The 26860-nt window shown below is 37.3% G+C and overlaps 2 protein-coding genes across 11 annotated transcripts in view; both read right to left on the bottom strand.

Annotated features, from left to right (window-relative positions):
* Positions 1-8899, bottom strand: part of GOLGA1 (golgin A1) — a 48872-nt gene extending 39973 nt beyond the window's left edge. For 5 of the 8 annotated variants that reach the window (XR_005365000.1, XM_038549378.1, XM_038549383.1 and 2 more), the window contains exons 1-6: positions 8766-8899; positions 7893-7942; positions 6726-7032; positions 4103-4193; positions 2064-2138; positions 1046-1143 (exon numbers count right to left, since the gene is read on the bottom strand). Coding sequence is in view for 7 of the 8 variants with exons in the window: in XM_038549378.1 (XP_038405306.1) it covers positions 1046-1143; positions 2064-2138; positions 4103-4193; positions 6726-6860 (399 nt within the window). In the remaining variant the exon portion in view is untranslated. Of the gene's footprint in view, positions 1-1045; positions 1144-2063; positions 2139-4102; positions 4194-6725; positions 7033-7892; positions 7943-8074; positions 8095-8285; positions 8525-8709 lie in introns of those variants that run through there. The other 3 variants (XM_038549380.1, XM_038549379.1, XM_038549381.1) reach the window with 3 other exon arrangements.
* A 1106-nt stretch (positions 8900-10005) lies between these two features.
* The window catches only part of SCAI (suppressor of cancer cell invasion), a 165346-nt gene continuing 148491 nt past the window's right edge, over positions 10006-26860 (bottom strand). For all 3 annotated transcript variants that reach the window (XM_038549373.1, XM_038549375.1, XM_038549374.1), the window contains one exon: positions 10006-18939. In XM_038549373.1, coding sequence (XP_038405301.1) covers positions 18793-18939 — 147 coding nt within the window. In that variant the 3' untranslated portion in view covers positions 10006-18792. The remainder of the gene's footprint in view (positions 18940-26860) is intronic.

Here is a 26860-nt window from a genome sequence, read left to right as displayed (position 1 = left end):
TTTTCCATGAATGCTATTATTATTTCTTGGGAGTGGGTAGCTGGGACCAGCTGAGTTGGTAACTCTATAATTGATATTTAAAAATTAATTCACTGAAGATGAGGGAGACAGTCTTCACCAGCCCCTGATAATTATTTTCCTGCTTGTCTTGATTTTACCAATATGCTTTACACTGTCTGGTATAAGTTAAAGGAAAAAGGATTCATTCACCAATCACAGAACGGGAGGAAAAATAACCATTGGTACAAAAAGCCATATTCCAAGTGCCTACAATCAGAATCCACCAATTTTAGATGATATATTCATTTGTATACATTTATATCATAGTTATCCACTAAGTATTGGTGAATAATGTCTTTTTCTGGCTAGCAAATGTCTTAGGTAACTAATACTCACTCTAAAAACCACCTATACACCTACTGTAGATGAATTATATATTTTCTTAAGTGAAACATACTATATTGATCCTGTCTTAATAAATCAAGATTATCATTATAATATCTTGATGTTTATCTTAAATTTAAAATGCCACAGAATGAAACATACTTCATAATTATTATAATGGTAATAGTACTCTTTTCCTTTCTTATTGTTATTCATTCAGCATCTGTCAATGGATGGTTCTAATGGGATTACAGGAGTTAATTTCTGTCTAACTCACTGGGGTTGAAGACACTGGGGAACAGAGATTGTAAGAAATCTGTACATCATAGAAGCTATCTAGCTTGATAGCATTCTCCACTCTAAAAGGCAAGTGTTTGGGGTCTAGGCCTTGAGACAAGTTTTTAGAGTACAGAGATTGTTTTCCTTCTCTTGGGATATGCTACCAGTTTAGGACACATGAATTCCCTTCTCCCTTTTACAAAGTTATACGGTGTAACAGGATGATACTCTCACATTCTTCATGATTACAACTGTAAATTATATATAGCATTCCTTTTCTCCTGAGCTGTAAATGTTTCCTACAAGGTTTATATCATGATTTTTGAAATCATGTCACTAAGTGAAATCTTTCCACCAGTCTTGGGCGTCACATATAAAATACCTGGTCCTTTCTGGCTAATGCCAAAGCCAGTCCTTCTGCCATTTTGGCTCTGTTGGCTTGGAATGTCTCATTCTGCTCTTGAAATTTCCGCATGGAAGCTGTTAACAAAGAGGCTCTATTTGAGATATGGAAATATTTCAGAAACGGCATGACAAATAGCCCATGTGATTACTTTACAATTGTCACCTAGCAAAAAAGATCAAGGTCGCATAAGTGGATAATGAAACTGGGAGAAACCTGATCCATCTCAACTTTCCCAGAATCTTTTGGGCTTAGTAATAGACCACAGTTGTTTTTTCGCTTTCTCTTGTTTTGTTTTTGTAATAAGCAAGTATATACATTTAGGAAGATGCCAAAACGTAGCTTTTTCAATGGTATAATAAGTTAGGGAGATTGCTAGAAGATGCTAATGCTGTTGCTAAGTGATGGTTACTATCACTTTATCGGAATTAAAAATAAAACTCAAAACTAGGCAAAACAAAAAAATCTTTCACTTTGTTTCCCTTAAAAATTTTTTTTTTAGTATATATTATATCAACAGAAAATAACTTTCTACTTCTGTTAGCATTTTTCTTGGACTGAATCCAAAGGAGAATATATGAGTTAGGATAGACTAAGTAAAATATATGTTCTATTGCTGGAGGAGTGATGACAGCTAAAGATTTCCTCCCATTACTGAATGTAGAAGCATGAAGCTATGGATAGAACCAGTCTCCTAATCTAGGTCTAAGGGCCAGGCACATGATTTTACTAAAATCTAAGGGCAGCCAATGAACTGGTCAACTGGATGAAGACAAGCTGATACACATAACGACCTTCTCCAAAGAAGCATGCCCATAACACAACATAAATAGGAACTATATGCTTATAAATATCAGACAAACATTATATATCACCCTGATAGTACACTTACAAAGATTTGAGCTATGATGAAGGACAAACTTAACCATACGCTATTGTTTCATTAAAAAAAGTAAACCCTGAAAAGATTGAGAAAAAGCAGGAAAAAAATACGTACAATCCTGGTGTTTTTCTAACGCAATTTCAAGCTTCTCTTTTATCTTCTGCAAGTTTCGGACCTGTTCAGCATAGTCTTGGGTGAGGAGGGTGACGCACATACCAGGAATGGACAAACATCAGGAAAGGAAGTTAATTAAACAAAAAAATGAGTGAAAATGATGATGATTTTCTCAACCCGAAAACCATTGCTGTTAAGGAAAGCTAGGCAGACAGCCTCCCATTAACAATGAACAACACAGGCAAACAGGTATAGTACAAACCATCCACAGTGTAAATGGTGAATACAAACAGGCAGATTTTTTTAGCCTGGATAGACAGCAAGAATTGGGCCTGGTCTGGTCATCAAAATTGCCCTGCTCATTACTTAATTTCAAATCTCAGTTTTCACTTCCCCTGCCAGTATTAGCAATAGGATAGAGCAAAGGGAATTCACTCAACAGCTCACAGTCCACACAACTGAGTTAACAGTGGTTGAGGCAATAGCAAATACCTTACCAAAGGATAGTCTTTACTGTGAAAGTACTTGATTCTCTAGAAAAAGCAGCTTCTTTTCTAAATGGAAACTGGGCTTCCCATGCCATATTAAAGGTGAAAGTCAGAACTAATTACCTGAGTGGCCAAAGAAGATAGTATGGTATAGTGGAAAAGTAGGCAGGCTTGGGCCAAATCAAAGCTCTGTCAGTCCATAGCTGAGAGACCAAGCAAATTATTGATCCTTTTGTTTCTTTACTTAGCAAATGATGGTATTAACTGTACCTGCCTCAAAATGCAATTGGTAAACTAAGTGTTTCATATGTCCTAATTAGACAATAACCTAGGTGTTCTCCATATTAGAAGCACCTGACACATAATGTTCAATAAGAGGTATTGGGACATAAGGGACATAACTGGGTTTAGTAAGTGTCTGTTCTTGGCCCTGTCCCTTCTCCAAAGTCAAACCCAAACTATTCTTCCATCTGTATTAGGGAAGGCACGTAGTATTTCACAGCTTTCTCCCCAACATTAGACAAATGTAAAGTTATTTCACTGCTGTTCCTGATACTATTTACAAGTAGGTATAACAGGATTATAACAACTGAATTTAAAGAAGACTGCAGATAAAAGAGTATGGACTTTCACAAGCAAGTCTGGGTTTGGATCAGCTCCCCCACCTACTACTACATGTGTGACCTTAACCTTGCTAACCCTGATAAGGCTATAGTGAGGACAAAAGAAGATAATGGACTAACTGGGAGCTGGGAGCTATACTACGCACCTTTGATAACCTCCCAAACACAAATATTTCACATATAATTTGATAGATTTTGTAATATATTGCTTTCACTCCAATAAAATGTGCATAAGGCCAAAGGACAAAAAGAAACACAGAAGCCATTGACCACTTCACAGGATGAAACTTTCAGAATATATCCACTGGCAGAAACCAAAATAAGAACTTACAACTCTATCACAAACATGCCCTGCTCAGGGAAAGGATACAAAGGAAGTTGTGTAAATTGTAAACTGCACACAAAAGACAGAATGAGAGTTACAGCTTCTATACAGGTGCTGAATATCATTGGAAAGTGGTCTAAAGACCCAGAAGGACACTTACACAGTTGATATGTAGTTGTAGCAAGTGGCAACCCTCTATGGTGTTGAAGAATCTGTTGGCCATTCCCTGTAAATACTACCTCCTACCCTTCTCCACCTGAAAGCTATGCTAACAGGTGAAAGACTGTCAAATCTAGTCTATATATATATATTTTAATACCTTTTATATCCATGGCTAGAAACCTCAGGAGCAGAAACACCTAAGTTGGTTTTTTAACTTTAAAACTCAGTTTTGAATTTAAACTATTCAGTACACTAACAAAAGGAGGGAATAGAGTGTACAAATTGCTCCCTTCTGACTAAGAAATATGTCAAAATATGTCAATACAACTCTAAAGTTATACTACGGCTATTACATATTATCTAATATGGCTATTAGATATAGAGAGAGGGTCAGCCAAGGCAAGTTTTCTTTGCTTGCTTTTTATGAGTTCTTAGACATACCAGAAAGTCTGGCTTCTAATTTCCGTATCTGTTCATTTCTTCTCAAAAGCTGGGATGAAAGATCTTCTCTGGAGCTGCTTCCATCGGAAGCCTGTTGAAATAGACAAGAGGTCATATTCACACATAGGTTTTCAGCAAATGTGAGATCCCAGTACTGAACCAGAAATCAAAACTCTTGTTTTAGGTTTCGTTATACCTTAATCGTGATCACTGAAGAGCTTCTTAACATACCTGGGTCCTAGCTTCTCTACCTGTAAAGCAGGAGCAACACTATCTCCTTCCCCAATGTGATGGCACTAGGAGATGCTAAACAGATAAACTGTGTATGTGTGTACATGGTATTGGAATAAATGGTGGTATGCATGGTCACAACGCATTGCTGGGGGAATTAAGAGTGTCATATGTTACTCCAGGGGGAGAGGACTCTTAGAAGTTTGCACCTGATTTTCTCCAGTTTGCCTCATGCACCTTTTCCCTTTGCTGATTATACCTTGCCACTGATTATACTAACAGTTAGTAAATCATCCTGAGTCTTGTGAATTCACTTAGTAAATAACTGAACCTTAGGGTGAACCTTGGGGACACACATACTTTAATATAGTTCCTAACCCCATTTTACAGATGTGGCATAGAAAATGAATTTTCCCCAAGTCACATAATAACAATGAAGCTGGGAATCAAATCCATGTCTGATCCTTAGCCTGAGTTCCTAACTACTACTCTCTACTGCATTTCATTTGTTCATTTTATTTTTTTTTTATTTTTATTTTTTTTAAATTTTTTATTTATTTATGATAGTCACACAGAGAGAGAGAGAGAGGCAGAGACACAGGCAGAGGGAGAAGCAGGCTCCATGCACCGGGAGCCCGACGTGGGATTCGATCCCGGGTCTCCAGGATCGTGCCCTGGGCCAAAGGCAGGCGCTAAACCGCTGCGCCACCCAGGGATCCCTCATTTGTTCATTTTAGAATTTGAGACACTAAAGGAAAAACATCTGGTTAGAGAAATATATGCAATGGGATATACAGGTGTGGAGCTAGGGAGTGAAGATTAGAATGTATAAACAGTAAGTCCAAGTATTTTACTTTAGAAGTCTCAAAAGAAAATAGTTCCTGAATTCACACCACTATCTATATCTGGAATACATTCAAGATGAGAGACTTCATTTAGCATGTCATCATGAAGGCAAAGCGGGTACTTCTGCCACAGAACTCAGCACTGAAACTATATCCTTCAGCCTGGGGATCAAATGTACATTATATTTCCTGTTAAATATAGCAGCCAATGATTTAGATCTGGTCATCTTATTGTTCCATCCCAATAACCTAATAGCTTCTGCCATGTAATCTGACCCAGGAGAGGTAGTACAAGAAAGGAGGAAGACACTCATCTGACCATGGAGACAGCTCAAGTGTCTAACATCAGGAAAAGACAGAGATATATTGTGGCCTTGTTAAATGCTGGAATCTTAGCAGTAAAAACAAATGAATCGCAGCTTCATGGAACACAGATGCATTCCGGAAATATGGTGAATTAAGAGAAAAAAAAAAGTTTAAGAAAACTATGGAATACCATTTTTATGAAGTGCACAAATAAGTAACATTAAACAATAAATTGCTTACAAATATATACATATCTGGGAAAATATTTTAAAAATCAAGAGAATGATCAATACAAAATTTATCTGGAGGGCAGGTAGGAAGAAAGTGACCTGGGCAGGAGCATACAAGTGGTTTCAACAGTATCCATAATGTTCTAGTTCTTTGGAAGGTGACATATTAACAAGTGTTCATTTTATTTATTTATTTATTTATTATTTTTATTTTTTATTTATTTATGATAGTCACAGAGAGAGAGAGAGGCAGAGACACAGGCAGAGGGAGAAGCAGGCTCCATGCACTGGGAGCCCGATGTGGGATTCGATCCCGGGTCCCCAGGATCGCGCCCTGGGCCAAAGGCAGGCGCCAAACCACTGCGCCACCCAGGGATCCCTGTTCATTTTATTTTTATGCTTTATACTTTACATTTATATTACATACATTCCTTTACATATATCAAGAATTCTAAATCATTTTTTTTAATAAATCATTTTTTAAAAAAGATATCGGACTTTGAGAGGATCCTGTCCTATGCCAAAGACACACTTTTAATCCTAAGGCATCACATCTAACCTGACACAACAGCATCTCCACTTTTCTGAAATCTTTCCAAACACAAAGGTCCTTTACAAATAAGGGACATATTGCAGTCATCGGTGTCATCTTTTCATCAACTTTCCCAGTAAAATAGTGCACTCTGACTAACTCCCAGACCATGTTGGGCCACAATATCTTAAAGTATATCTGTCTGCAGAAATAACAGGCCAAGGCTTTTTGAGAAATGAAATATAAAAGATGATGCACAAGGTGTAAAAAGGATACAAGAGGATAATGTAAAGACTATGAAAAAGGACTCCCAAAAAAATAGGGGAAAAAAAGCACCTTAAATTAAGAAGAATAAAATATAAGCCCCAGATAATCTTTCAATTTTAAAAGAAAATAATTATTGAAAATATTCTCCGAAGTATTATTTAAAAAATATATCAAGACTGTACCAAATATTAAAAACTAGAGAATATACTTACAAAGTCATCTCCTGAGTCAGCTCCCATAGAGGCAACCGACTCCTTGCTCACTGACCGTGGGATCCTAGTAGCACCTCCTGGCCTCTGGGACACAGCAGTCTCTTCTGCAATTTTCTTCTTTAGTTTTGCAAACATTTTTTTGCTGTGTGGCTATCCTGCACAGATGACCAGCTTGTGAACCAAACCAGTAGTCTAGTCCTTAGGCCAGCAACCAAGACTTCAGAGACTGGTGCCTAAAAGGTTCCAGACATCCAAGATAGCTGCATTCCCACTTAAATGTGGGCCAAGGGTTTATGGAACACAGTATCTATAAATCAGATGAGAGAGGGCTAAGTTAAACACAGCAGAGGTTTCACCACTGAGTTGCTGTGTTAAGCTTCAGGTTTCAAAATTAAGTTTCTTAATTTTACATGTACATTTAATAGAACACAATTGCTAAACATTTAAAAAACACTCAGATGCTTCACATGCATAAACAGATAAGAAGATCCAGTCTCGAGGAGATGAGGTAATCTGCCAGAGTGTGTGCTTAAGTGGCAGGGCTGGTATTTGAGCCCTGGACTCTGACTCACAAGTCCTGATTTTTTATCATGCCACATTGGCTATGGCATATAACACATTTAGTAAAATTTCCCAGGGTACACATTAACATCACATGATGGTTTGGGACCCTGCCCCCAATATTAACTACAGTTTACTTTTTCTTTCTTTCTTTTTTTTTTTTTTTTGGTAAGATGAAGACAAAAATATGTAACTCAATAGTGGGATAAAGGTGCAATAATCTAGGATGGTTTGCCAACAGCTGTCAACTAGAAAAAGCTGACAACCTAGAAAAAACAGGCAAGCCAGGCAACTACCCTATTTAAGCACCAGATACCCTTAAACATGTCCTGGAAACGCTGCACAGTTTTCTTTTAAGGGTGATTAAAATGACCTGAACTCAGTTTTATCTTCAGAATGTTTTATGTGATATTCAACACGAGATTCAAACATCTTTTTCTCCCGGTGTTGCATGAAACCCTAGTATTCTGGTTCCAACCTTAAGTTACCATGTGCTGCGGAGGGCACCTAAGTTCCGCTCTGAGATCTACAAAATGACTTCTTACCACTCCATATGGTCCATTTAAGCCTGTACAATTCTTCAATGTCTGCAAACCACCTACTCACCTGGCTTATCTACCAGATTTAAAACAGCTTGGAGATCAAAGCATTCTGTCCTGCATGAAAACAAAGATACAATGCATTGGGTATTTCCTTTCAAGCGTAAGGCCAAAATGCTGGGGGTAAATGCAAGAGGAGAGAGGGAGAGTTAACCGGAAGACAGGGGAGAATCTATCACTGCCACAAACCTCAGTGGGCTGGCTACCTTCTCCTTTGCGCTTGTGATCTGCTAAAGAGCTTCACTAGCAGGTACAAAGAAGAGCAATCTCTCATCGGTGCCTAAATTCACTTCACTTTGGAAGCCCCAAAGCAAACACAACTTGGAACGAAACCACGGCTTCCCCCGGGGCCAGTATTTAATCTCAGTTGGTTCTGACCAGTCACACATGGTTTGTTTACCTGGCCAGACCCGGGCTGTCTAGTCAGAGCCTTCCTTGACTCGCACTGAGAGCGTCGCTGAGAAAAAGAAAGGCTACACTGGGTGAAAGAAACTGGCTAACGCCCAGGGTGAGGCAGGTACCTGCCTCGGGGGTCTGGGCCCCACTCGCTCAGGCTCACTCTTGAACCGCCCGCGTCTGGACTGTCAAAGAAGAGGGGGGACTGACTCGACGCCTCTCCCACTTGACAGCATGAGACCCAGGAAAGAGGTGTGACTTGTCCAAGGTCGCTGGGGGGGGAGGGGGGAGGGGGATCCTGAAAGCCCCTGCCCCAGACTCCCAGGCCGGACAGCCCGTCTGCTCCCACCCCCGCCCTTTCGGCACCCCGGTACCGCCCCCCGCCTCGGGTCTTGGGCCGCCCCGTCCGGGCCGCTCCGGAGGCCGACCTAGGCCACCGAGAGGAAGAGGGGCCTGCTGGCATCTCCGGCCCCCGCCCGCGCACCTGCCGCTCTCTCGGCAGCCGGCAGGGCCCCGCCTCCGGGACCTCTCGCGAACGCCGGCCCGCGTCACCAGCCCCCGCGGCCGGCCGGCGAGCGGAGCAGCGACCCGGAACCGCACCTCCACCAACGCGCCGGAAGTGGCTGAGCGCGGGGAGGATCCGCCGCGCGCATGCGCCCGCGCGCGGTCGCCGCGGTCGCCTGCGAGCCCGTCGGGGCGGCGGTTGGTTTGGAGTCGCCGGAGGGCGCGGGCGCGGGGCTGACCGCCGCCTAAGGCTGCTCCGCCACGTCAGCCGGCGGCCCGGCCCGCGGACGGTGACTGGGTGGCCAAAGCCTTTGTTCGGGGTTTTTTTTAAAGGGGGTGGTGCGGAGCGGGGCAGTGGGAGGAGCCTCGTGGCAGCAGGGAGAAGCATCCTATTGGTGGCGGTGGGACCCGCGTGCGTCGGGCGCTCTAGAGCCCCAAGGCCGGGGCTGAGCCGAGCGGGGCGTGTCCGTTCCGCTTCCCGCTTCCCGCTTCCCGCTTCCCGGCCCCAGCGTGCCCTGCCCCGCAGTCTTGCCCACCTGTAGTCGTACGTGATCACCGCAAGGCCCTGCCTCCCTCCTCACAGAACCCTGCGGCTTCAGAAACCAGAACTAGGTCTTCGCGCTCTGTGACTAGTTTGGACTTTGATGCTTATGACCCGTTGCAGGTTAGGTTTTATACCGCAACCCAGGACACACACTGAAAGAAGTTCCCAGAATCCCACCCTTACACGATGCACTCCGACATACCGCATTTCATGAACGAGCTAATGGCATTCCACTACATTCATAATCTAGTGGGCCTCCACCTTGCGACAGGTGAACAAACTCCAAAGAGGTAAAACTGCTCTTGTTCAAAGTTACACTGCAAATTAGCCTACATCGGGTCCATGGACCCTTCAGTGCCAACCAAGCCAGACATTCCGCACTGAAGTCACTCTTGTTCTTGCCCAGCACCTAAAAACAGCCAGAGGGTCAGCAGCTTCCACCCATCCTCCCAAACGATCTTCCCTCTGAGTATGGCAGTTTTTGAGCACGGCGAGATGGGCAGGGAAAACACCAAGATTAGAACTTAGAAGAAATTTACCAACTAGAAGAATAAGCATGGAAGCTAGGACCCCGAGAGTCGGAAGTGTCTCAGGTATTATCTGGAAGAAGCAAACCCTAACAGTTTAGGGTTTGCTTACTTACGTTGTCAGCGATTCTGAAGAAGTACCAAAAACGTTAAGCAAATAATGTTTATTTTTATATTGATGATACACTTAATATACACGTGGATTCAAGATACAAAATTCATTTACAAGAGTTCACACCTGATGAATGTAGTCACATTCCTAGAGAACATTTATCAATGCAAAAATGTTTTCAATACAGACAACAAAAATCAAATTTTCTGTGATCTTGTTATTCAATAAACATCAAAACGTTCAACTTTCCATCCTCTACCATTAGTGCCCTAAAGGTGGTAGGCACAGTAATAGACAAAAACGTTGCAAAGAAGGGCCTACTGAATCCACTCTGCAGAATCACAGTGTTTTTACTATGAAATTCATTTAGTGAAGTAGTTCAGTGAAAGGCTTGCTATCCTTTATGACAAATCACACATCATACAAGAGTTGAAAGTGATGAACTCAAGAAAATAAAATGTTTCAGTAACTTCTCAGTTTCTAAAATCTATGAAGTATTAACCATAACAGACAAAGCAGAAAAAGGCTGCTGAAAAGGAACACGACAGGAAAACATCCTTAGGAGTATGTATGGCTTAAGCAATTCAGAAACACAACAAATAGACTTTCACAATACCACAAATGTTCAAGTCAAATGACATTGACAATATAATTTTCCCCTTTAGTCATTGGTAGTAAATAGCCCCTTCAAAATTTATTCTACTGATAACACATATAAAACATAAAATGAATCCAAATGGTTTGCTGTCTCACAGAGCTGAGTTGACAGATTTTGATCTAAAATATTAACCCACAATACCCAAAATTTAGTACAAATGAGCAACAAGACTACGTCTCAAGGATTACAGTGATTTGTGAATAGCTAGATAGGCAACCATATAGCTTCATTATTTGCACAAAGATTAGCAGCACTTGGATAAGAACTGTTACATGAAAATTATTGTGCTTCAATCTCTTGAGGAGAGCTAATTAATATAACTCTATATTCTCTATAGTGTTACAATTCTATAACATTTCAGTTACAGATGAGCACAATTTTTAAAAAGTATTTCACACCACTACAAAATCAAGTAATTGTATTCTCCAAATGGTTCTGCTATGATTGAAACAAGTGCATTTATGCCTAATATCCATAATATAGACAAGAGGTTCACCATTATTTCCAGGGAAAAAGATCAAACATAATTTATTTTAACTCCTATGTGATTAGCTTAACCTTTAGTGATGATTTGAATAAAGAAAAAGGATATTCAACCTTACAATGGAAACTGCCCAGAGAAAAGAATAAATGTGGCCTGAAATGACAATAATTTTTAGAGCAAAGTAAGAAATGATTTATAACTGCTTCATATGATTCAACATTTAATGGAATTACTATTCATATTGGTGCTACACAATGAAGATAACCTATTTGGATAATTTCCTTCACTTGTAAGTTATACTGTGAAAATGTTAGGACATTGTATCTGGCTTTCCTAATATTTAAGTCCTGTCTACCTCAACTGGAAGAAGTCTCCAAAATATAAGACTCTGATTGTTGAACAGCAAGGTTTATTGAAAACAAACAAACAAATCATTGGAGAACTAGCCATATGGTCTATGTGGCAAAAGGAATGTAATCCAATTACTATAAAAAGCTATGAACATGAAGTCCTAAAATATTTTACTGAGCCATCGAGAGTTATTTTTTATAAGATAACCAAGAGCTTAAAAAAAAAAAACCCTAATTCTTCAGGAAATAATAAAAATTCTTATTGTCCTAAAACACTCTAAGCAATTTTTTTTCCTGCAGATTTTAAATGCATCACAACATATAAATTAGGAAAAATCATAACCTGCAAAGGAGGGTAGGAATAAAATTTTTTAATAATGCAGCGGTTATTTTTCTATGGTTTGGAAGTATTTATTTTGGGATTATCATTTCACATTTTACAATGGTTGATCATAGTGATTTGATGTTTGAGAAAACTTATGGGTCAAATTTTAATGTTAACAAATCTTAATTTTCATCATAGACAAGTGGATATTCACAAAAGCTTCAAAAGAGAAAATAATATTAGTGATATAAAAGTTTAAATACCATTTACTGCAAACCTATATGAAGGCTAGCTGTAATTCCCTATCTCATTCTGAACATGATAGGATCACTCAATTAACTTTCATTCCATAAGCCTATTAGAAGAGTAAAACTCTGAACCCTGAAATTACCAATGTCTCAATAAACAATACTACACCTAAAAAGATGATTGTCTTAGGATATAGACTGGAAATGTTCACCAAAATAGGAAAATATTCCTAATATGTACTATGTTTTATGACCAAATTTAGGCTTAAGTGAATCTGGAGTACAGAATTAATAAAATATACTTTAAATTATTAAAAAATTGAATCTACTGTTCAAATAATGTTTTAAAAAAAAACACACTGCTTAGATTTGATAACTTTTAAAGAAGACGCAAAAGAAATCAACAAAAAACGTTTTAAAATTAAAAAATGGTGCTTCAGTGATTAACAGTGTTACACAGAAATGGAATTGTCAAAAGTTACACCAATCTAGTAAGTGAAAAATACCAATTTTAGCTTAAGAAAACATCTCATATTTACAGACTTCCAAAGGAAATATTTCTATGGCACCAACAAATCAGTTACACTTAATTTCATATGCTTATCTTTACCCAATTTAAGGGTATGTCCCACTACATTATCCTGACACCCTTCCCTTCAATAGGCGATTGATTCCATTCACACATCAATTATTTTTCCTTAAACACAAGGCATGCTTAGTAAGTCTCTGTCCAAAAATTCAGTGAAGCTGGAACACCGTGTAATACCGTGTCCTGAAATTTTATTTTGAGGAAGATGAATTGCCTTTTTTTTTTTCTTTTTTTTAAGGTAAAGTGGTCACAGTGTCCAGAAAAGACTAGGAGGTGCTGCATGAATAGGAATAAAGTATCAATGTCTAAGAGTACAGAATGGGGGAATAGGCTTGGTTTTCTAAGCAATTCTTACCTTACTTAACTACAAAGTTATTGTATTTACATCTGTTTGAAACAGAGGTCATATTCACAATGTCAATCTCTCTACTGCACTTCTTATTGCTGCTCCTTTCTCAAATTAATGTCCACACTGAGCCTGAGTCAGATCTATGAATTTTAAACAGCATAACATCTGCTCTGCTACTCTCCAATTGCAGTAAGTGATTTAGTTACAATAACAAAAGAATGTCACATTTTCACTGATTTTTCAGAAATAGTACATTACCAAATTTTAATATTAAAAAAGGCCATTATAACTTTATTTTAAATTTAATAGTAATTGAGAGGTGTTATGAATAGTTGGCTCCTTATTAAAAATAAAATGAAGCGGCAAACATGACATTTGTTGGGTGGTAAAAGCGACTTCTGACTCAAACACCTCTATTTACGATAATTTAATATTGTATCACTCAGATGTAATCATCTGAAAAATAATGGGGTAAACAGTTGTTTTGCAATTATATTTCATCATGCAGAAATGACCTCTATGTAATTTTTGAGGTGAATGTATTCAAGTGTATACTAAAGATCTCCTACACTCGTCCATGCAAATACACATGCCAGGTGAAGATAGGAGAGACTGAACATTGATACTCTGTGATATTCCATGTTCACACATTGGCACTGCACATATTTACTATCCTCTAAGAGGATATCCTCCCCCACCCATCATCTATGGTAGAAGTTTGGAGGCCCAGATTTTATAGCATGCCATGCACCTAAATATTAAGAATTGCTATTTCATGTGTGAATATTATCAATTTGCAGAACACAAGTGGTCTCATAGAGACAAAGAAATACAACTGGAGGCATTTTATTCACTGGAACCATTTTCTCAGATGAGCCTACTCATCTTTGATATGCAACTCCAATAAAAAAAAAACCTATAGTCTGAAATGCTGAGACGACTAAATTAATCACAGCTGCTGCTGCAAATATACTATTAATAATCTCCTGTTCCTTATTAAATCCCACCCCACCTAGGTACAGCCTTCCCCTAGCTAATGCCCCGTTTTCTGCCTCACAGAGACAGATATAAAATGAGACACATCAGTGAAAACACTTTTCTCAAATTAAAATTTAGTATCAGGTATTGACATTGCAACTACAAACAAATTTCTCTATTTAAAGGACATTTTCCTATCTATTTTGAAATGTGATCAAAGTAATTTTTTCCACAGCCCCTTAATTCTCAATATAAATACTACTCAGTAATAATCCCCAACTATGGGTCAAGAAAATAAAGGACTAATATAGCTTAAGAACCTGCTGGTGTCTCAGTTTCACACAATAAGGTCTTTCAGGTTTATATCACTAATTTATCATCCATTTAAATGGAAATTGGCAGGCGATTTTAAAGCTAAGAACATCTTGCTTTCTGTTAAGATTTTCATCCTAATTCCAACTCCAAAATAGCCAATTTTACCCAAACACAAGCCCCTCAAAATAGAGGCTCATGAATGAGATACAGCCACAACCTAATTACAGCAGCATGAACAATGCCACTATGATGTCCTTACAGAACTTAAATAAATTCAGCCCACAATGGGTATGGGTATATAATATACACATACTGCATCATTACATAACAATATATTTACAAATATGTACATATATACAAAAAAGTATACACAGAGATTGCATTTAGCATCACAAAAATATACACATGCAATTACAAATAAAATAAGATTTTCAAATAAATAAGGTCAACAAAAGAGCCCTCCGTAAATACCCTTTATACTCTTCAAACACACACAGAACATATACATCCAAAATATCACCAGGAGATTCATACCATTCATATTCATATCAAATCTTTTTACTCACTTAGGGTAGGGAGGTGGTTCTGAATCACTGGCAGTAGCCAAGTTTGCTGACCTTGGCACCTTACTATATATTTTCAGTCCAGAATGTTCTCTATGTATCAGGCTGATTACAAGGGATAACTAAGTACAAGATTTTCAACAGAGTTCAAACCCCTTTTAAGAGATAGGAAGTTTTGAAGTCTCACAGGTCAGAGATTAAATTTGTAGAAGAATGCTAAAGAAAGCTCCACAAATTGACAGATTAAATCAGACTGGATGCTTTTCCCTTTTCCTCAATGAAATTCAGTACAATTATCACTTAATATGCTTCAGGGAATTCTACTACAAGAAGAAAATGAAGGGCAGTAACCACAAGTAAGGAAATAAAATAAAATCCAGATCCTGTATTAGGAAAATTTCAGCCATGACTAGCCTGCATTTTGCTTTTATAATTTCAAAACATTTCAACTTGGTAAAAATATAAAGGGTACAGTAAATTCTATGTGCTTTGAGAGGTTTCGAGAGCACCACTTCCTAGGAGAATAACACACACACAGATACAAAAAAATATATCTTGGCTAGAATCAACACTAAATTGTCTGACTGGGGATTTTTCATAATTAATAAATAAAAATTTGCTAGGGCTGACTGATTTTCTGGTTTCGCTATTTGATATATTTTAAAAATACCTTATCCTTTTGTGCCAAAATAGAAATATCTAATTATTTCTTTCTTGTTCATTAGAGAAAGCAACCTGAGCTACCAGAAAGACTGGGCTGTGGTTAGGAGATTTGAGTTTTAGTTCTAGCTCTGCCACTATGAGTAAACCTAGTGTTTTCGGGTCTCAGCCTTCTGAGAAATAGGGGAAATAGCTGCTTTACCCACTTCAGAAATATATGGATAAAGAGAAAATAATTCCATTGTGCTTAACATTGTCTTGTATGTAAGGGACTTCTTGCAATCCTCTACTTTGTTTTGTTTGCAGTGATTCTTAAGGGAGGTGAGAGACTGTATCAGAATCTCCAGGGGGAGTTTGTGCAATTTGAAAACAAGGAAGTGCTTTTTTCCATTGCTCTGTTTTGTTTAGATCCAATGTGTAAATTTCTATGAATTCTAAAATTAAATAAGTAAGGGGCTTAATATTTTTATATTTATAAAGGGGTATGAGTATACATTGAAAGAAATTCTTTGCCAACACCCATGAGTGATTGTCCTTTTACATTTCTTGTCCTTGCTTAAAGTAATGTCTTAAAATATAGAAGCTTGGTGAGGGGTACAGGACAGTTCATTAGATGCTACATATTCAAGCATATATAAAGTATAAATAAATAAAAAGTAAAGGAAGGAAGGAAGAGAAAGAAAAAGAGAGGAAGAAAGAAGAAGTGTTTGCACAAATGTAATCTCAATAAGGCTGACCCTGATCACTCAGACACTCTTCTTAACCCAAAAACAATCAAAACATTTCCCTTACCGTGTTCTAAACTTTCTTCATACAACTAACAACTCTCTAACATAAGTTATTTTTATTGCCTGACTCCTTCTACTAAAATATAAGCTTCAAGAAGACAAGGATTTTTAAGTCTATTTCATTTGCTTCCCAATGCCTAGAACAAAATCTGGAGTATAGCTGTTGTTCAGTACACATTCTTTTGAAGGCATGAATGAAACAAAGGTTTAGAATTTTCTACCACAGTTTTCTTTTCTTAAAGATCCAAGATTGCTTTGGCTCACTTCAGATTTTTAACTGCCAATAAGAAATTACTCTACTATCAGCTCAAGGAACAATGCCATCATCTAAACCCTCATTGTGATTTCTAAGACCCTTTGTTCTTGGACAAATATGTTTCTAATCACAAAAGCACTAATTTCTTCACAAGGTTAGCTTCTACAATAACTGAGACCCAGATATTTTCGTGAACAAAAATAAGGTAAATATGACTTAGGAAAGAAAATATCTATGCTAAACTCAGGGAAACCAATTTTCCAGGTGGCGGGGGAGAGAAATCAATTCTTTTGGAATCAAGATTGCAACTATAGAACCACAGAACCGGATGGAACCTTGGGCTAATGCCTTCATTTTACAGATGAAAATACTATAAAACAGAAACATGAAGACACTTGTCAAAGGGCATAAAGCTAGTTACCAGCAAAGCCAGGATTAGAACTCAGGTCTCCTAGTTCTCAGACCAGTGTTCTTAATGCTAAGCAGGTGAGAATAAAGCTCAGGAGGATGAATATTATTTTAAGCATCAGAAGAGAGGAAAATACATGATGTCAGGTACATTACTGGCACACAACTTCAGGGGAACTGAAACAAGGGGGTCAGCCTATTACTGTAATCCAGGCGAACACCATTATGAAAGGAAAGCTATGAAGTTTATAAAGGTACTAAAAAACAGAAAAGCAGTCTTTATCTTATAAAAAAAAGACAACCCACTAGGCAAAGGAAATCTCCCTCTTGGATAAGTTTTCTAAAGCTTTCTGAAATAATGTTTAAAAGAACAAACAAAAATAATGAAAAAGAAATGAATAAAATGCCACGAAGTCCCCTAAACCCAAGAAAAATAATTTCAAGACTTTAGATGAAAAATCAACAAACTGGAACAGGCATATGAATAACTCAGACCCAAATAATTCCCTATGCCCGAAATGAAAACCAAGTTAAAAATATTACAGTAAAATTTCCCTAAGGACATAGGAAAGAGGCACCAAAAGCAATCACCTTATTTCCCCTGGGACTGCCAGAGGTAGAATGTGAGCCTGTACAGCAAATTAGGTAGAAATTAGGCTTTTGGTTCATAGATTTCTGAACTTGAATGCTGTGTTGTCAAAAGAAGGGGGGAAAAAAACCCAAAACATTATCACTAATGCTTATGAAATCATGAAGGGGATGACAGAGAAGAAAAACACAAAAAACCTTACATTATATACCGAGTCCTACTTAAAATAATAAAAAACTTGTGCATGAATATAAAATATTAAAGATAAGGTATTGTAAAAAATCTTATTTCCAAATTGTCAATGCAAAAGTTGCTTCCATTTTAGGTTAAATAACAATTCAGTTACCCCCAACTAAAATAACATCTCTGACTTTGAAGTCTCATAAATGTGAACTAGGCAAAAACATTATAACCTCTGTACTATATGCCACAGCCTTCAATCTGTATAGTCTTTAAACTTGATATCATGAATTAAGAGTTTAAGTAGAATTCCTTGTGGAAACATTGTATTATGAAACCAACAATCTGATTTTTTTGACTGAAATACTTAAAAGTCTTTTTTTTTTTTCCCAGCATTCCCATTACAAAGAAAGCAAATATGCCAGCATATCTCATGATAACACAGGGCTCACACATTCCAAATGGTATTTATCATCGTAAGACTCCAATCAAAGATTTAACTCTCTGATGTAAATCAATCCTCTACAGTTTCTGAAATTATGACAGTATTTAATAAATTAAATGATTTCAAAAACTGTCTTGATTATGTTTCAAAGAATCACACATTTGTCTACCTACTAAGTTGGAATGAAAAGAAATATTATGGAAAGACTGTTCTTGATCTTTAATAGTCCATGCTGGCTAGTTTCATTTTTGTGAACAACGATATATTTTCCAAATCCATACATTTAAGGTCCAAGTATAAGAGTTGGATTTTCCTTATTATATAAAAATAAATGATTTACTCTTTTGAGGGTGAGAACATTGACTATTTGTATGTAGCGATAGATGTTGGAGGTAAACAGCCATACCTCAAAACTAAAAAGTAAAAATTCCAAGATTGAGTTTTTCAAAAGACTTGAAAGACTGTATTTTAAAACAGTTACCCTAAAAGTTTGAACAATTTTTTCAGTTTTTTAAAATGGTGGCCTTAAATTAAAAAATTAAAACTAAGTAACACCACTATGTCTGTCATCACATTAGAAAACTGCACCATGTAAAATCTGTGGCAAATGAAAAATTTTTCAACCAGAGGGTTTTTGTTTTAATAGTCATCTATGGTACTCTCAAGGAACACATTTCGAACATCCAGAATGGACGCTAATTCCAGAATGTGCTTCTGGAGATGAGGGTTCTCCACTGTTTCATCCCTTGGCAGTTGTGGGTATGATTCTGGATAATTTCGTGTTTCCTGGTAGGTAAAGAAGAGAAAAAGTCAAGTTTTGTAGTTTAATGAAAGAGATTATATAAAACATTAATAATATTACTGTTAGCATTAATAGTATTAGGAATAACTTAATATGTATTTCTCTGAATATTAGTATGATTGTTAATAGTAGTGTACTTGTTGAACATAGGAGATTGCTAACATCTGACTGCTCTAACCTTAAAAAATTAGTCTCATAAGGTTCAACCTAATATATTCATTCAGTGAGTTATTTCACAAGTATTTATTGGGTCCTATTATTTCTGAGTACTCTGCTATATTATAAAGGTCATATAACTCCTATTTATTATGGGAAAAGTCCTAGCATAGGTAGGATTTCAACAAGTACTTACTAAATGAATGAACAAATAGATGTTGCAGCAGAAATTAAAATGAGAGGAAAGACATGAGAAGCACTGAAAAAGTCAAATTAATGGGCCTTGGCAATTAATTATAGGACAGGGAGGTTTCAAAGATGACTGTAATATTTTAGGAACACATGACATAAGAGAAGAGAGAAGAGCTGGGAGCCATTGAAGAGAAAAAGAGAAGTAAGAGAAAATTATTTGGAGAAAGTATAAAGCTTCAAGTTTTAGGTATATTTTATTGAAGAAATAGGGTAAACAAATAGAACTGCCCCTCAATAGGAATTTGAAAATTCAGGTCTGTATCTCAGAAGACAGGTTTGAGCAGTATATGTAAAGATGGATATAATCTGCAGGGTGATAAATATTAAAATGAAAATGGTAAGTTTTCTAAGAATAATAGCAAACAGAGTGAAAAAAAAAAGAATCTTTAAAAAGGGAGAAGAAATATCAGGAAAAAAAACAGAAAAGGAATAATAAAAAAGGGAAAATCACCTGTAATTATATAGATGCCAAAGAAAGAGACAATTTCAAAAATCAAGTATTCTCACTTGGAAATTCTTCTTTATTTGATAATTTCTTTCCTTTTTTAACAAGATTTTATTGGGGGGGGTGGAACAAAGAGGGGGAACGGCAGAAGGAGAGGGAGAAACAGGCTGCCCACTGAGCAGGGAGCCCAAAGTGGAGCTCAATCCCAGGACCCTAGGATCACGAGCTGAGCTGAAGGCAGTTGCTTAACCAACTGAGCCACCCAGGTGCCCCCTGATAATTTCTATAGACTATATTTTTATCACTCATTTAAAATTCACTGGAGAAATAAGTTATAACTCTTCTATGTGTCTCACATGATAGTTCATATATTCAAATATCACTTCTAACTTCCTTTAGCCTGTAGGTGCTACTCATTACAATTATAAAGACCAAATTTTTGTTTTGCCACACTAAATACAATGAGGAGAGACAAAAAAGAACTGTTCAATACCCCTGAAAAAAGAAAAAAAAACCCAAAATCAAGTTACTGGGGGACTATTTGGAGGTGAACAATTCTCTCAGCTCACACAGAGCTAAGACATGTCTGAGCTCTGACCAAACACTTCCTAGAGTGGAGAATACTCATCTTTTGAAACAGGGGACATGAAAGAGACCCCAGAAAAATTATGCCTTTTAGTATTGGGCCAAAATAAACCTACATCTGTATGCTAACACTACTCTAAAGCTATCCTTGAAAAGCTTAAAAACAAGCCGTAAGAAGGTCAAAGGTATTTGCAAGTTGATTTAACTCCTGCTACAATAAAGTCTAATATTCTTTAAAGAAAGACAACAAAGTCCAGAATTCAACATCATAAAATTCACGATGCACATATTCTAAGAGAAAATTAATAGACATACAAAAAAAATTAGGAATACAAGAGCCCTAATCAGTAGGAAAAATCATAAAAACAAACTTATAAATGATAGAGAATATAGTATTAGCATACAAGGATTTTAGCTCTTACACATACATTCAAGAGCAGAAAGGAAACCATAATGAGGAGGGAAATGGAAAATATTAAAAGAACCAAAAAGAATTTCTAGAGATGAGAATATAATTCCTGAAATGAAAAACTAACTGGATAGGATTAACAGCATATTAGACACTGTGCAAGAAAACATCAGTGAACTTGAAGACATAGCAATAGAAACCAAAACAGAAAGAAAGAAAAAGACTTTAGAAAAATGAACAGCACATGAAGCGATGTGCAGGTTAACAACAGACTGTCTAGGGAGCCTGGGTAGCTCAGTGGTTTGGCGCCTGCCTTTGGCCCAGGGCGTGATCCTGGAGTCCTGGGATGGAGTCCTACATTGGGCTCCCTGCAGAGGCCTGCTTCTCCCTCTGACTGTGTCTCTGCCTCTCTCTGTGTGTCTCTCATGAATGGATGAATAAAATCTTAAAAAAAAAAAAAAAAAGACTGTCTAATATGCATGGAACTATATTCCAGAGAGAATGAAGGAAGAAAAATACTTGAACAAAAATGGCCAAAAGTATTCCAAAATATTCCAAAATTATTCTATAGATCCAGGATGATCAATGAACCCCAATTAAAAAGAGAAAGAAAGAAAGAAAAAAACCTTATTAATGTATATCATAATCAAATTATAGGAAATAATATGAAGAGAAAAATCTTAAAAATACCCAGAGAAAAATGAAAAGACACACTACACATTGCAATAAGTGATAGAATAAGGATTCTGAAAATCGGTAAAGATTAAAAGCCATGATCAACAATATTATAAACCAAGGTGATCTAACAGACATTTATAGAACTCTTCATCTGATGGTATGATAGTAGCAGCATATATGTCTAAAACAAGTGTCCATGGAACATTTATCATGATAGACAACATGTCTCAATAACTTAAAAGGACTCAATCCATACAAGGTATATTATCTGACCACAAAGGAATTAACTTAGAAACCAGTAAGATAAAGATAACTCAAATGTTTATTATTATTTTAAAAAATATTTATTATATGAGAGGAGTGAGGAGCATATGGAGACAGAGAAGAGAATTTTAAGCAGACTCTGAGATGAACACAGAGCCCAATGGGTGGCTCGATCTCACAACCCTGAGATTATATCCTGAGCCAAAAATCAAGAGTTGGACACTCAACAGGCTGAACCTCCCACGTGCCCCAATAATTCAAATATATATATAAAACGATTTTATTTATTTATTCATGAGAGACACAGAGAGAGAGAGAGAGAGACAGGCAGAGGGAAAAGCAGGCTCCACGCAGGCAGCCTGACGCAGGACCCAATCCCGGGTCTCCAGGACCACGCCCTGGGCTGAAGGCAGACGCTCAACCACTGAGCCACCCGGGCTGCCCTAACCCAAATATTTAGATACAAAAGAACATATTCCTAAATAAACTACGATTCAAAAAAAAAAAATCAGAATGAAATAAAGACTGTTTCAGAGAAATAAATAATGAAAGAATTAAGCACCACCAGATTTGCATTATAAGAAATGATAAAGGAAATTCTATTCTATAGAAGAAAAATTAAAGCAGACGGAAAATTAAATACAGGAAGAAATAAGGAATGCCAGAAATGGTAAATATATTTGATTTTTTCTCATTTAAAAATATTTTTTAGGGCAGCTGGGTGGCTCAGCGGTTTAACGCCGCCTTCAGCCCAGCGCCTGATCCTAGAGACTTGGGATCCAGTCCCACGTCGGGCTCCCTGCATGGAGCCTGCTTTTCTCCCTCTGCATGTGTCTGTGCCTCTCTCCCTCTGTATCCCAAATCCTAAAAAAAATTTTTTTAAAGATTTTATTTTTTTGAGATAGAGAGCAAGAGAGAGAACACAAGAGGTGGCAGGTGCAGAGGGAGAGGGAGAAGCAGGCTTCCCACTGAGCATGCAACTTGATGTAGGGCTTGATTCCAGGACCCTGAGATCATGACCTGAGTCAAAGGCAGACACTTAACCAAATGAGCCACTCAGGCACCCTATCTTTTTTTTTTTTTAAGATTTTATTTATTTATTCATGAGAGAGAGACAGAGAGAGAGAGAGAGAGGGAGAGAGAGAGAGAGAGAGGCAGAGACACAGGCAGAGGGAGAAGCAGGCTCCATGCAGGGAGCCTGACGTGGAACTCGATCCCGGGTCTCCAGGATCAGGCCCTGGGCTGAAGGCAGCGCTAAACCGCTAAGCCACCTGGGCTGCCCGGCACCCTATCATTTAAAAAAAGTTTTTAAAAGATCATTGATTGTTTAATGCTATGTTAACCACAAAGTATCATTTAGTATATACTTATATATAAAAGTCAAATGTACATAGTTGGAAGGGAGAATATGGAAGTATATTGTTAGAAGACAATTATATTAAATGTGAAGTTATATTAAAAAGTAAACAACAGATAGAAGTAAATCAATAGTAGTTTTGTTTTTTTTTTAAGATTTTATTTATTTATTCATGAGAGACAAAGAGAAAGGCAGAGAGACATAGGCAGAGGGAGAAGCAGGCTCCGTGCAAAAAGCCTGATGTGGGACTCAATCCCAGGATCCTGGGACCATGCCCTGAGCCAGAGGCAGATGCTCAGCCGCTGAGCCACCCAGGCATCCCAATAGTGTTGTTAAGTAAAATTCGAGGGGAGCCTGGGTGGCTCAGTTGGTTAAGCGTCCGCCTTTGGCTCAGTTCATGTTCCCAGAGTCCTAGGATTGAGCCCTTCATCAGGCTCCCTGCTGGGGGGCGGGAGGGATCTGCTTCTCCTTCTGCCCCTCCCTCTGCTCATGCACATGTGCTCTCTCTCAAATAAATAAAACCTTAAAATTTTTTTTAATTTTAAAAAGTAAAAAAATAAAGTTTTAAAACAAAACCAAACCTCAGTTAATTCAATTGAGATGAAAGCAGTAGAGAAAGATAAAAGTACAACCACTGCCAGGACAAATAGATAACAAATAATAGTATATTTAAATCAAACTATGTTAAAAATTACATTTAATATAAACAATTCGATACTAAAAATATCAAATGAGATTGGCAAACTAAATAGAAAAAAAAAGTACGTAACTAATGCTTTGAAAATAAATCCACTTTTTTTTTCTAATTTTTAAAAGATTTTGTTTATTTGTTTGGGGTGGGGGGCATGAGTGGAGGGAGCAGCAGAGGGAGATGGAGAAGCAGATTTCCCCCTGGGCAGAAAGCCCCACACAGTGCTTGATTCCAGAACTCTGGGATCAATGTCCTGAGCCGAAGGCAGATGCTTATCCGACTGAGCCAACCAGGTGCCCCAAGACATCTACTTTAAATATAAAGAGAGCCATAGGTAAAAAAGTGAAAGGATGAAGAAAGATTTGCCATGAAAACACAAACCAGAAGAAAACAGCAACCAAACAGACTGCAGATCAAAGAATATTGCCATGCATAGCAGACATTTCATAAATGAATGGGTAATTTCAATGAAAAGATAAAACAATTTTAAGTAACGTATGAACTTGATAACAGCTTCAAAATGTGTAAAGAAAAAACAGAACTGAAATGAGAAACTAACCAATTTACAATAATAATTATAGGTTTAAATACTCCTCTGCCAGGGATAGAGCAAACAGACAGAAAATCAGTAAGAATACAGAAGACTTAAAGGACACTGCTTAAAAGAGTTCAGTAACAAATTTAACAAACTGACATTTATCCATAACTCCTCTTTTTTTTTTTTACAGAGAGAGAGGGAGAGGGAGAAAGCGTGAGGTCAGCAAGGGGCAGAGGGGGAGAGAGAGAGAGAGAAAGAATCTTAAATAAATTTAAAATTATTTAAATCATACAACTAAGGCAGTGCTTAAAAGGTAAGTGCTTATATTAGAAGAGAAAAAAGTTGTTAGGTCTAAGTTTAAAAATATAGAAGTTCAAAGAGCAAATTAAAATCAAAGTACAGGGGATCCCTGGGTGGCTCAGTGGTTTAGCGCCTGCCTTCGGTCCAGGGCGTGATCCTGGAGTCCAGGGATCGAGTCCCACGTCGGGCTCCCTGCATGAAGCCTGCTTCTCCCTCTGCCTGTGTCTCTGCCTCTTTCTCTCTGTGTCTCTCATGAATAAATAAATAAATAATCTTAAAAAAAAAATCAAAGTACAGTTGACCTTTGAACAATGCAGGGGAGAGGGGTTTGGAGTGCCAGCCCCAGCATAGTTGAACGTCTACATATTGGGCGCCTGGCTGACTTAGTGGAGCATGTGACTCTTTTTTTTTTTTTTTTAATTTTTATTTATTTATGATAGTCACACAGAGAGAGAGAGAGAGAGGCAGAGACACAGGCAGAGGGAGAAGCAGGCTCCATGCACAGGGAGCCCGATGTGGGATTCGATCCCGGGTCTCCAGGATCGCGCCCTGGGCCAAAGGCAGGCGCTAAACCGCTGCGCCACCCAGGGATCCCAGCATGTGACTCTTGATCTTGGGACTGTAAGTCTGAGCCCCACGTTGAGTGTAGAGATTATTTAAAAATAAAATCTTAAAAAAATAAAAAGAATCCATACGTAACTTTGGACTCCCCAAAATTAACTAAGAGCCTACTGTTGACTGGAAAACCTTACTGATAACATAGAGAGCTGATTAACACATTTTATATGTATATGTATATGTATATGTATTATGTACTATATTCTTATATAAAAAAAAGCAGAAGTTGTTCATTTGGAAAGATCACTAAGATTAATAAACTTTTAGCTAGACTGAAAAAGAAAAAAACAAGACAGGAAATATTACCCATATAAGGCATAAAATATTACTAGAGATCCTATATGGATTTAAAGGATAATGGAATATTATAAACAATATTATAAATTAAATAAATGAACTTGTAAGACACAATCAAAATTGACTAAGAAAAACAGAAAACAGGGGATCCCTGGGTGGCTCAGCGGTTTAGCGCCTGCCTTTGGCCCGGGGCACGATCCTGGAGTCCCGGGATCGAGTCCCCCATGGAGCCTGCTTCTCCCTCCTCCTGTGTCTCTGCCTCTCTCTCTCTCTCTCTAAGTCTATCATAAATAAATAAATAAATAAATAAATAAATAAATAAATAAATAAATAAATAAATCTAAAAAAAGAAAAACATGAAAAGCCTCTGAAACAAGAAAACATGAAAAGCCTCTGAAATTGAATTTATAATTTAAAACCTTCCATAAAGGAAAACTGCAGGTCTAGATGGCTTCACTGGTGAATACTATCAACCTTTCAAGGAAGAAATAATACCAAACCTAAAGAAACTTTAAGAAATAGAAAAGAATGAAACATATCCAACTCTATTTATGAAGTCAGTAATACCCTGATAACAAAACCACACAGAGACATTGCAAAAATAGAAAACTAAGTCCTGTACTCATTCATAACAAAAGATGCAAAGATCCATAAGGAAATACTAGCAAATTGAACCCAGAAATGCAAAAGGATAATAAGCGACCACAAAATACGATTAACCGAGATATTTAAGGTTGAACTTAAGTGTTAGAAAAATCAACCAATGCTATTCACCATGTTAACAGAATATGTATTTGATCAATTAATGAAGAAAAAGTAATCAACACTCTTCTATACCTATTCCTGATCAAAAAACATCTCAGCAGATTAGGAATGGAAGGGAGCTCAATCAACCTGAAACAGGGATCTATGAAAAACTAACAATCAACATCTAATCTATGATAAAGCACTAAGTAATTTTCCCTGAAAATCCGGAACAAGGCAAGGATATCTACTCTTACTACTTCTATTCAATGTTTTACCAGAAGACCTAACTTTGAAATAAAGCACAAAAGCCAAAAACAAACAAACAAAACTCTACCAAAATAAAAGGCATACAGATGGGAAAGAAAGAAGTAAAACTATTTTTGTTTGAAAATGACAGGATAATATATCTACAAAATATTAAGGAATGTATAAAAAAGCAAATAGAACTAATATTTCAATTTCCTTGCAAGACTGCAAGGAAACAAGGTCAATTTAAAAAACACCAATATAAAAAAAATAAAAATAAAAAACACCAGTATTTCTGTGTATTAGCAACACATGATTGGAA

The sequence above is a fragment of the Canis lupus genome, chromosome 9, assembly GCF_011100685.1.
Source record: "Canis lupus familiaris isolate Mischka breed German Shepherd chromosome 9, alternate assembly UU_Cfam_GSD_1.0, whole genome shotgun sequence".
Lineage (NCBI taxonomy): Eukaryota > Metazoa > Chordata > Mammalia > Carnivora > Canidae > Canis > Canis lupus.
The sequence above is the reverse complement of the archived record's forward strand: the minus strand, read 5'-3'. Positions and strand labels throughout refer to the sequence as shown.